This window comes from Zootoca vivipara, chromosome 14 (genome assembly GCF_965207765.1).
Source record: "Zootoca vivipara chromosome 14, rZooViv2.hap1.1, whole genome shotgun sequence".
Lineage (NCBI taxonomy): Eukaryota > Metazoa > Chordata > Lepidosauria > Squamata > Lacertidae > Zootoca > Zootoca vivipara.
In genome coordinates, this window is record NC_142597.1 from 2,177,923 (window position 1) to 2,190,515 (window position 12,593).

At 45.7% G+C, this 12,593-nt stretch overlaps 1 protein-coding gene across 1 annotated transcript in view; it reads left to right on the top strand.

Moving 5' to 3' along the window:
* LOC118096848 (disintegrin and metalloproteinase domain-containing protein 2) overlaps positions 1-7,001 on the top strand; it is a 272,336-nt gene extending 265,335 nt beyond the window's left edge. Inside the window, exon 18 of the mRNA XM_088657638.1 lies at positions 6,714-7,001. Within this exon, the coding sequence (XP_088513764.1) occupies positions 6,714-6,995 (282 nt within the window). The 3' untranslated portion in view covers positions 6,996-7,001. The remainder of the gene's footprint in view (positions 1-6,713) is intronic.
* Positions 7,002-12,593: the final 5,592 nt, after the last annotated feature.

Below are 12,593 nucleotides of genomic sequence, written 5' to 3' on the forward strand. Positions count from 1 at the left end.
CCATATGTGGCCGTGACTGAGTCCCACCTGATTCTGTGGACTTGCATCCGTGTGTGTGTGTGTGTGTGTGTGTGTGTGTGTGTGTGTGTGCAGCCTTAGTCGGGGCTGGTGCATCCTGTCTTATGTCAGCTGCTCCCTTTACAAGGACAGTTATTTCTTTGCACATTTGATGAAAAGTTCATGCTACTTGACCTCATGGTTTTGCTGGAATATCAGCACCTCTACAGCAAGCATTACGGTACATAAAGTAGCACCTGACCTTACTCACAAGAGTCCAGCAGGGGCTCTTGGACTTTCTGTCAGGTTCCAGTAAGTTTGTAGAGTGCTCTGGAGAAGAAAAAACATTAAACTAAATTAAATTTAACACGTAGTGCCCAAGTGCTTGTGTTACACAATGAAAACTGTGACAATGTTATTTCAGGGTTATTATCCCACATTAGGGATTATGTGAGCAGGAATGGATGGGCAAATCTGTCCGTTTCAGTTTCGTTAAGTTTCTCATTTTTCTAGGATCAAGTTTGCAGTTTTATTTCATTTTATTTTTAAAAAGTCACCATGAAAATTCACCTGCATTTTATTGCAAGTTTCTCCAAATAAACACATTTTTGTATGCAATTTTGTCTAATGTGTTTTTGCGAAACATATTTCCTATCATGTAATGCATTTGTGTGTTATTTTCACTAATATATGCATTTTAACTCACACTTTACCCTCTCACACACATTCCTGTACACATTATTTGGCTAGAGAACTGCATTGCAAAATTCAGGGAAGTGTGAATTGTGTTTCAGTTCACATATGGTTTGGGGAAATGCAAATTGGGTGTGTTTGCCTTTAAATGCAAATGTTACGCTTACTATTCATAACATGTATCAAACAACGGAAGAATGTGAATGGCTGTTAGCATCCAGGGCTCCCACAGACCCTTGCAGAAACGCCAGCAATGCTGATGTGGCCTGGCTGGCCCGGCTCTGTCTCTCCCTGTTTTTCCTCATGGCAGAAGTTCATTCCTTTGGCTGTGTTGCTTCCCCAGTCAGAGCCCATTAACCGGAGTGCAACATCCTTTTCCAGCCTGGGACCCAATGGAACAAAAGTGGTTTCCTTGGCAGCTGGAGCAGAGGGAGGCTGTCGCTTTTGCACCTTGTGAATAATGCAGCAGTTTCCGCTTGCAGGAGTCTGACAAGACCGCAGGCTCCTTCGTTTTGCTTACAAGTTCACTGAACTTGCTGTTGTTCGATTAGTGACAATCCCCAAGAGTCAGAGTCATGATACCTCTCTTCTCCCAGGATAATCTTTCCTTTGCAAAGTGGTTAGGGGATTCATTTCCACCTCTCTCTTCCTACCGGCCCCCTGCCTTGGGAAACTTCTATACAGTAATAGCCACTGGCTATATGGTGAGCAGGGATGGATGGGCCCGATGCTTGCCTGAATAACCAAAAGGGGGCTAATTTGGTGATGGGAAATAATAAGGGATGAGCTAAAATCACTCTCCCAGGGCAGAGAGCCCCACAGTTTGGGAATTAGTACAAATAAGTCCTTTCTCCTTGTTTCTGCCATATCTCAGTGAAAGCACAAGTGCCAAAGCCTCTCCAGCTGGTGTCAGGTGGGCAGAGGTGGCCCCTGAAACATCATGACCCTTAACTGCTGTTATGTACTGAGCTGAATCCTAGAACAATAGGATTCAGAATCAGCAGTCTGATTGGTCCGCAGGAGCTACCCAATCCAACTCCAGGTGGAAGTGAATCCGCAACCTGATTGGCCTGCAGGAGCAGCCAATCAGGCGGCTGGCAGAAGTGAATCTGCAACCTGATTGGCCTGTAGGAGCAGCCAATCAGGCTGCAGGCAGAAGTCAATCCACAACCTGATTGGGCCACAAGTGTAGCCCTAAAGTAGCCAATCACACAAGGCCCATTGTGTAAATAATGTATATAAGCAGATGGTTTTGGGGAAAGAGCCATTCTTCTCTTCTTCTCCTTAATGACTATGAGCTGAATAAAGAGCATGAAATTCACTCTCGACTCCGAGTATATTTCAACTGCTTAGGGCAGGGGTCCTCAAACTACAGCCCATGGGCTGAATCTGGCCCGCCAGGCTTGTCAATCCGGCCTGCTGGCTGAAACACTGCGGTGGGTTTACCTCAGCATGCGGGGACTGACTGAGCTGGCAGTGAGGCTTCCATGGCTCCCGGTGCTTTTGTGTTTCCTCACTGGCAGCAGCCGTGGGGGGTGGGGTGGCGTTGATATCACCAACTTCGGGGCAGGGGAAAAGGCCTGGCAGAGGCGGTGAGGGTGGGAACAGGGCCCTCACGTATATTGATTTCGCCGTTTCCCCTGACGGACTCAAGGCAGCTTACAGAGGGAATGGGAAACAGCCGAAATGTGGGGGGACGACAATTAAAATCAAGTAAAAACATGGATAGAGCCCTGTTTCTGATCGGCCTGGGGGAAAGAAAGCTGAGGCAGGGGTGGGGGTCAGAAGGGGCTTATTCCAGCAAGGGGCACCTAATTGGGGAGGGAGGGAGATTGTGCCCAAGGCTTCGTGGAAAGTGAGAGGTGGGGGGGATTTATTTGAGGGCATCCTGGGAGGGTCAGAGGCAGCAGGACTTCTGAATGCCAGTTGATGGGAATCGCAAGGTGCTCGGATCCTGCTCACGGGGGTTTCCCACAGGCATTGGGTAGCCACTGGGAAGACGGGATGTTGGATTAGATGGGCCATTGGCCTGATCCTGCACGGCTCTTCTGGTATTCCTATGAGGAGCAGAATAAGAGGGCTGAGAGTTAGGGAGCTGGAGGGGTGAGGAGGTCTCTTCCTCAGCTGACATTAAGTCAAGCCCAGTTGTGCTCTTCTTTTAGTGCTGCTGGTGGTAGTTTGTTTATGTTGATAAGTTTATGTTGATTAAAACCATTCTTCATTTTAAATATTTGTTTTTCCTGTTTTTTGTGTACGACAAATAAAATATGTGCAGTGTGCATAGGAATTCATTCATATTTTTTTCAAAATATAGTCCGGCCCTCAACAGTGTCTAAGGGACAGTGAACCCGCCCCCTGTTTAAAAAGTTTGAGGACCCCTACCCCTGGTTTAGGTCATGGGTGGCTAAGCTATGATTAGGGATGGATGAATCTGTCCATTTCAGTTTCTCACAGTTTTGCATTTCCCCAATCTTAAATTTGTTAATATTTCTGCATCAGTTGTTGTTGTTGTTTTGGGGGGGGGTACTCTTGACCAGCATTCTAGTGTGCATTTCTCCTAATATACAGATTTGTATATTCCAGTTATCCCAATATACACATTTTTGCAGGCCGTTTCCCCAATACAATGCATTTTTATGTGTTGTTTTCATTTACAGTGGTACCTCGGTTTATGAACACAATTGGTTCCGGAAGTCTGTTCATAAACTGAAGCATTCATAAACTGAAGCAAACTTTCCCATTGGAAGTAATGGAAAGTGGATTAATCCGTTCCAGACGGTCCGCGGAGTAACCGTTCATAAACTGAAGCGAACTTTTCCATTGAAAGTAATGGAAAGTGGATTAATCCGTTCCAGACGGGTCCGCGAAGTACTTAAACTGAAGCGTTCATAAACTGAAACATGGGTGTAATTGGTTCCGGAAGTGTGTTCATAAACTGAAGCGTTCATAAACTGAAGCGAACTTTCCCATTAAAAGTAATGGAAAGTGAATTAATCCGTTCCAGATGAGTCCGCGGCGTTCATAAACCGAAAATTCATAAACCGAGGTGTTCATAAACCGAGGTTCCACTGTATACACATTTATGTACACATTTATGTGCACATTCCCCTAATATCCACATGATTGGAGAACTGCATTGCAAAATTCAGTGACCTGAAAACTTCAAAGGATAGCTGTGTTTTGGCTCTTGTAGTGTGGATTAGGTAGGCTTGAATTAAAATGCAAACTGATCCAAATGTCTTCCACATGCCTACCTGTGCCCCCTTCCCACCAGATGTTGCTGCTCTCCAATTTCCATTAGCCCCAGCTAGCATGGGCAATGGTCAGAGGCTATAGGAGGTGTAGTTCAGTAACATCTGGAAGGCCTCAGTTTAGCCACCACTAGTTTAGCATGACCCCTTCATGGATCAATGCCTTGTCGTGGCGAAGGGGCTTGAATAACTCAGAGAAGCTATGAGCTATGCCATGCAGGGCCACCCAAGATGGACAGGTCATAGTGGAGAGTTTTGACTAAACGTGATCCACCTGGAGAAGGAACTGGCAAGCCACTCCAGTATCCCTGCCAAGAAAACTCCATGGACAAAGACAACAGGCATATAAAAGTTATGACGCTGGAAGATGAGCCCCTCAGGTCGGAAGGCGTCCAACATGCTACTGAGGAAGAGCGGAGGACAAGTACAAGTAGATTCAGAGCTGATGAAGCGGCTGGGCCAAAGCCGAAAGGATGCTCAGTTGCGGATATGCCTGGAAGCGAAAGGAAAGTCCGATGCTGTAAAGAAAAATATTGCATAGGAACCTGGAATGTAAGAACCATGAATAATGGTAAGCTGGATGTGGTCAAAAATGAGATGACAAGAATAAATATCGACATCCTGGGCATCAGTGAACTAAAATGGAAGGGAATGGGCGAATTCAGTTCGGGTGACTATCATATCTACTACTGTGGGCAAGAATCCTGTAGCAGAAATGGAGTGGCCCTCATAGTCAACAAAAGAGTGGCAAAAGCTGTAATGGGATGCAATCTCAAAAATGACAGAATGATCTCGATACGAATCCAAGGCAGACCTTTTAACATCACAGTAATCCAAGTTTATGCACCAACTACCGGTGCTGAAGAAAGTGAAATTGACCAATTCTATGAAGACCTACAACAACTTCTAGAAATGACACCAAAGAAGGATGTTCTTCTCATTACAGTGGATTGGAATGCTAAAGTAGGGAATCAAGAGATAAAAGGAACAACTGGCAAGTTTGGCCTTGGAGTTCAAAATGAAGCAGGGCAAAGGCTAATAGAGTTCTGTCAAGAGAACAAGCTGGTCATCACAAACACTCTCTTCCAACAACACAAGAGACGACTCTACACATGGATATCACCAAATGGGCAGCATCGAAATCAGATTGATTATATTCTCTGCAGCCAAAGATGGAGAAGCTCTATACAGTCAGCAAAAAACAAGACCTGGAGCTGACTGTAACTCAGACCATCAGCTTCTTATAGCAAAATTCCAGCTTAAACTGAAGAAAGTAGGAAAAAGCACTGGGCCAGTAAGATACAATCTGAATCAAATCCCTTATGAATACACAGTGGAAGTGAGGAACAGGTTTAAGGATTTAGATTTGGTGGACAGAGTGCCTGAAGAACTATGGATGGAGGCTTTGCTTTTGCATGTTTTTGAAATAACACAAAAGCCTGCAGAATGAATTTGAATGCAAACAAAAGTGAGATGAGGGCTTACACCATAAGCAGCAAATCTCATTTTCAAATTGCCTTCAATTCTAGATATAAAAAGCCTCCAGCAGCTTTATCTTCCTTCCTTGAAGTGGGGCCAGTTCCAGAGTATCAACTGTCACAGTATTTATATGATAGCTAATATGGCCAACTATTTAAAATTTTAAAAGATGATGCTGTTAAGGTGCTACACCCAATATGCCAGCAAGTTTGGAAAACTCAGCAATGGCCAGAGGATTGGAGAAGATCAGTCTACATCCCAATTCCAAAGAAGGGCAGTGCCAAAGAATGCTCCAACTACCGCACAATTGCGCTCATTTCACACGCTAGCAAGGTTATGCTTAAAATTCTACAAGGCAAGCTTAGGCAGTATGTGGACCGAGAACTCCCAGAAGTGCAAGCTGGATTTCGAAAGGGCAGAGGAACCAGAGACCAAATAGCAAACATGCGCTGGATTATGGAGAAAGCTAGAGAGTTCCAGAAAAACGTCTACTTCTGCTTCATTGACTATGCAAAAGCCTTTGACTGTGTCGACCACAGCAAACTATGGCAAGTTCTTAAAGAAATGGGAGTGCCTGATCACCTCATCTGTCTCCTGAGAAATCTCTATGTGGGACAAGAAGCTACAGTTAGAACTGGATATGGAACAACTGATTGGTTCAAAATTTGGAAAGGAGTACGACAAGGTTGTATATTGTCTCCCTGCTTATTTAACTTATATGCAGAATTCATCATGCGAAAGGCTGGACTAGATGAATCCCAAGCCGGAATTAAGATTGCCGGAAGAAATATCAACAACCTCAGATATGCAGATGACACAACCTTGATGGCAGAAAGCGAGGAGGAATTAAAGAACCTTTTAATGAGGGTGAAAGAGGAGAGCGCAAAATATGGTCTGAAGCTCAACATCAAAAAAACCAAGATCATGGCCACTGGTCCCATCACCTCCTGGCAAATAGAAGGGGAAGAAATAGAGGCAGTGAGAGATTTTACTTTCTTGGGCTCCTTGATCACTGCAGATGGTGACAGCAGTCACGAAATTAAAAGACGCCTGCTTCTTGGGAGAAAAGCAATGACAAACCTAGACAGCATCTTAAAAAGCAGAGACATCACTTTGCCGACAAAGGTCCGTATAGTTAAAGCTATGGTTTTCCCAGTAGTGATGTATGGAAGTGAGAGCTGGACCATAAAGAAGGCTGATCGTCGAAGAATTGATGCTTTTGAATTATGGTGCTGGAGGAGACTCTTGAGAGTCCCATGGACTGCTAGAAGATCAAACCTATCCATTCTTAAGGAAATCAGCCCTGAGTGCTCCCTGGAAGGACAGATCGTGAAGCTGAGGCTCCAATACTTTGGCCACCTCATGAGAAGAGAAGAATCCTTGGAAAAGACCCTGATGTTGGGAAAGATGGAGGGCACTAGGAGAAGGGGACGACAGAGGACGAGATGGTTGGACAGTGTTCTCGAAGCTACGAACATGAGTTTGACCAAACTGCGGGAGGCAGTGCAAGACAGGAGTGCCTGGCGTGCTATGGTCCATGGGGTCACGAAGAGTCGGACACGACTAAACGACTAAACAACAACAAGTTTAGCATGAGTTTGACCAAATGAGTTTGACCAAACTGCGGGAGGCAGTGCAAGACAGGAGTGCCTGGCGTGCTATGGTCCATGGGGTCACGAAGAGTCGGACACGACTAAACGACTAAACAACAACAACAACAGTTTAGCATGTTTAAAGTAAAGACCAGCACCTTACATTGCACCCCTAAGTGAACTAGCAGCCTGAAAGATGGTGCCCAAGCCGAACAACATGCTCTCTTAAACTAATTAGAGCCACTGCCAACATTTCCCTTTTTTAAAGGGAAATTCCCTTATGCTGAATAGGCTTCCTTGTGAGAAAAGGGAAAACTTGGCAGCTATGAAGTCTTGGTGCAAATTTTCAGTGTCCTCAAGCATCTGAAGGATTTCACAGGAAGGAAAGAAAAGTTGCAGCAGGAAGAGAGAATTTTGTGCTGACCTAGAAGAAACAGTTGTCACCCTACAATATGGTCTGGCTAAAGCAGAGCTTGGTCCTGCGGGCACTTGTTTTAGATATGGTATAGTAAACAGTTCAGGAATGCATTCTCGTACACCCCCCCCCAAAAAAAAAACTTTTAAATGTCAAACTTTCATTCTGAAGAAAAGCAAGCACAGGACTTTGAATCAGAATGGGCTCCTGCTCTGAGAGTCAGCCTGGTTCTTTCCCTTTCCCAGGGGTCCCATGTTGCCTCCAGTTCTGTTGGCCCTCAGCACCTGAGTTCCCTGTTAAAGGGAGCATCACAAAACATGCCACCCCAATCTCCACGACTGGTGCAAGATTCCAGGGCTTGCAGACGCACTTACCAGGGGGTATGTTCCATTGTGTCTTTATGATTATGGGTTTTTTTAACAGATATATCCAACCTGCATCTAGATGGAGAGAGTTCTGAGCATTCACACCCCAAGAGGGACCTGTTCCCTAATTGTTCCAGCCTCAGGCTCCAAGAGACCCCAAACAATATGTCTGACCCTCTTGGCAGCAAAAAAACAGACTCGCTGCCTCAAGCTCTACCCCACCCCCACCCCGCTCCAGCTTGCAAAGGGGACACTTTTTCCTGTTTACTTACCTCATCATCCACAGTAAACTGGAAACTGCCTCTCCCAACTCTACTATTGCCTTTGGATAATAACCCAGAGCTCAGGGCTGGTCTCCACCCTCTGCATCCATCTGCTTGGAAGTAAGAAGGTGAAGGCAGATGAATGTTGCTGGGGAGCACTCCCCTCACCTTCATGGACCAGCCTCTGTTTGCAAACTCCCAATAAAAGAAAGCCCAGCACCAGAGCTCTAAGTAATTGTCCCCATGGCAAAACTGCTATTACCATCAGGTTTCTCCTAATGTGCAAGTGAGAATCCTTCTCACAGGTTCTGCTGCCAAGCTAGGCATCCCCCATCCTATGCATAATTTTGCATTTGTCTTTGCTAGATTTGGCCCAGCTTTCCATTCTGCTGATTTTCTTTTCACATAAATATTTTATATTGGTTTTACAGGGTGGTGTGTTGTTGTTGTTGTTGTTGTTGTTGTTGTTGTTGTTGTTTTGTTTTGTTTTCTTACAGAGCGTATACTACATAAAAATTGTTACAACATGAATCAACAGGAGAGAAACAATAAATATAACAATAAAAATATATTTTAACAAATATCAGTTGTACAGATTTTGCATTATCTTATGTGCATTTAGGTGATTGTGGAGGGAGGTGTTAACTATCCCTCCCTGCTTTATTTAAATGCATTATAAAATAAATTTAAAAGCCACTTTTCAGAACAATATTCTGGCACAGCCACTTACAATCACTAAAATGCAGCGATAAAGCTATTGGATCCATTTTAAAAAGGCAAATAGGGAAGGTAGCATCTTTCCAGAGTAAGGCATTGTGGGTGAGGTGGCCCTAAACAGCGCTTGGTCCCCTGCTGCTCTGCCACAGTAGCAAAACTTACTATTTAAAGCGAGAGTGGAAAACCTTTGGCCCCCAGATGCTGTCCACTGCAATACTCCAGAACACAGAGAGCCATAAGAAATGGGGGGGGGGGAGAGAGAGACTTGGCATTGCCCAGCAACAGTTTGCAGCATCTGGACAGGTACACCTGAAGACCTGAAGAAGCGTCTCCACCCCCAACATTCAGCCTGGACACTGAGGTCCAGTTCCAAGGGCCTTCTGGCGGTTCCCTCACTGCGAGAAGTGAGGTTACAGGGAACCAGGCAGAGGGCCTTCTCGGTAGTGGCGCCTGCCCTGTGGAACACCCCCACTCCAATCAGATATCAAGGAGATGAGTAACTATATAAGCTTTAGAAGATACCGGTATCTGAAGGCAGCTCTGTATAGGGTAGTTTTTAATGTTTGCTGTCCTACTGTGTTTTAATTTGTTGGAAGCTGCCCAGAGTGGCTGGGGCAACTCAGTTAGATGGGCAGCATGTTGTTGTTGTTGTTGTTGTTGTTGTTGTTGTTGTTGTTACTACACACCTTGATAGGTACACAGATCACCTAGCCACAATCTTCCTAACAAGGGTGAGATGTAATGTATTTCTATTGAAAGTACATTCATCACTTCTAAATGTGCATATATATATATATATATATATATATATATATATAAGCATATGCAAATGTGTCGTATTTTCTCTCTCTTGGCAATGACTGAGTGGTCACCCTAGCTGTATATGCAAAGCTAAGTCAGTCTGACCTTGACAAGTATCTGAGAACCCAAACAGATTCTCTCGGAGCTCGCTGTCATCAATAAAATACTTATCCTCCTAGCAAGAGCTGGCAAATGTTCAGGAAGTGAAGTAATTTTTTTTCACTGCTCGCCCACCCTGGCTGCTTCCCTGGCTCCTGTCAAGGTCTTTGTGGTGCTAAAAATTGACAGGAGTCTAAGAAATAATTAGAAACCACAGGAAATAACCACATTTCCCCTGCTGTCTGACTCCTTTCCTACCTCTTAAACCTCTGGAAAACAAGCCTGCAGTGACAGAGCCTGAGCAACGACTCTTTGCCAAACAGACCACACTGGACTGAAGGCAGCAATGAGCTGTGCGTGGACTCAAATGACATTTCATATTTCCCCTAGTTTTCCACCCTGGACAATTTGACGTCATATACTTTTCCAAACTTCAGAGGACTAGAACACCATAGTGGGAAACAGCAGCTCCCTTCCTCTCCTGCAGCCTTAATTCCATTATTCATTCACCTATGTGTATATATTTCTGCTCCTTTCTCTAATTGTGAGGAAGCAATCAGACAGCAGCAGACTGTCTGCAGCAGCTTCCAACATGAAAAGAACTAGGAAATGCTTGAAAGGGGCTGTGAAAACATCCATCCCAAGTTTCCACCATTCCGACTTGGCCTTTGAAGGAAAAAGAGAGAGATGAAATCTGAGATTTTCCTCACAGAAGCTAGCACCATTTTGGACATTTATCTCCTCCCTTTTGTCCAAGCAGCTGAAGGTGGCATATGTGGTTCTCTCACCTCCTCCTTATCCTCACAACAGCCCTGTGAGGTGGGCAAGACTGAGTGACTGGATTAAAGTCAACCAGCGAACTTCATGACCAAGTGGAGATTTGAATCTGGGTTTCTCTAGCTGTAACCCAGCACTAACTACCAGGGCACTGACTTGCCCCCCACATTGAGGGGGCTCAACATCGTGTGATGTCATATGCATGACATAGTGCACCAGGTGGGGGCCCCAGGGAGGGGCCGTAGCCCCAGGCATGCAATCTGGGGGGGGATGTGAACCAGACACCACCACCCCCGAGATCCCCATTGCGCCCTGCTGGTGGCAGGGGTTGGAGAGCACAAAAAGTAAAGGTCACCTCCATGCCCCACCCCCGCTGGGCACATGAGCGCTCGCCCATCAGCAAAGGGGGATGGAGAGTGTAGGGAGTGATCTTTACCCTCCGTGCGTCCCAACCCCAGACAGCGAGCAAGCAAGCGAGTTGGGGTAGGGTGGGGTGGGGTGGGCAGAGGGCGGGGGGCATGTTTGCAGGCAGGAAGCCAATCTGTTTGGGGACCCATCAATATTGGGGGTCTTGGCCCTCTGCCCACAAATATTGAGGGGGCTGAAACCCCTTCTGCCCCCTATAGTTAGCACCTTGGTTAACTGCTTGCTACTCTAACTTGCCATTATCTCTCTAGAGCCTGCTGACAACCTAACTTGCATCATTGTCCTTATTCCCCCTTGTGGGACTCATCCACCAAGCCAATGGGCACAGGACTGTGGTTTCAACTGTGCAAGTAGCAGCGTTCTCTGAGTATAGCGCATCAATGCTGCAGGCATCCACAACACACAAGGGACGCAGCCAGCAGACCCTTAGTATTTGCAGGCCAGGTCATATCAGTCCAGACCACAAACTGAATATGTCTGTGAGGTAACCTTCAATTATGGAATAGTGCAAAACGGTCTATATAATTAGGTGCCCTGGCAGTGAAAAACATACACACCATTCCTTCTCAGGAAAAAACTGAGCTCTACATTTCATTTCATTTGTCATCTTGTTGTAGAGTGTGCAGTTCAATCCACCTGAAGAGGTTACCCTGTCAGAAGGCAAGTGGTTGGAGCATTTTCTTTAAATATACAAAGAATCAAGCCCACTCCTAGGCAGTATGTGTGAATTATATTTGCTGGAGGACCAAGTAGGATTTATAGAGGGTTGCAAAAGCCAGAACCTCTAGGACACCCTTTCTTAGCCTTGGGTCCCCAGAAGTTGTTGAACTACAACTTCCATCATCCCTGGTGATGAGTGGTCAGGAGTGATGGGAGCTGTAGTCCAACAACATCTGGGGACCCAAGGTTGAGAAAGGCTGCTCTAGGATATGACATGGTGATAGATCCATGATGCAGGCACTTTTTTAACATTCCACCTAGGGGGGCAAAAGCCAGAGGTGGCCTTGAACACTGATCATTCTGTGTGGTTCCCGTTTTAGACCAGCAGCATCTTCATGGTGGCTGCCATTCCAATGGTGGCTCATTCCAATTTTTTCCACATCTGTCTCCTTCCTGTTGATTTCTATAAGGGCAACATTTACATGAAGGAAGAGGAAACGGTGTCACCCTGGTTGTAAGAAGGCAGGCAGGCAGATGAGCAGGCTGAGTTTGGCGGGGCAGCACCCCAGTCGCCCTCAGTGACCAGCCGCCATCTTTGAAAGTTTAAACCCACAGCTGGCGTTCTGCTATGGTGCAGCCTATTTTCCTTGGCTGGGCTTAGTGAAGCTTCCATCTGAAGCTTCCATCTGAAGTCAGAGTTCTTCAGACACTGCCAAGACAGGGTCAGCGGTTTGGACACGACCTTCCATAAACTCTGCTAACCATTCTCCCTCCTGTGAAATCAATTTCCAGAGCTCCATTTCAAATGAAGAGAGCTTCAGGGAGGCAAAAAAGAATGAAGATCTTTACTGAAGGCAAGCCCCGCTTTTTCTGTAGCCATGGCTGTGACTCAACACAGACCCCAAGACACCATGGTTACTCCACACTTGCTCATCTTTGGCTCCAAGACTTTGGCCACCTCATGAGAAGAGAAGACTCCCTGGAAAAGACCCTGATGCTGGGAAAGATTGAGGGCACAAGGAGAAGAGGACGGCAGAGGACGAGGTGGCATTCCTCAA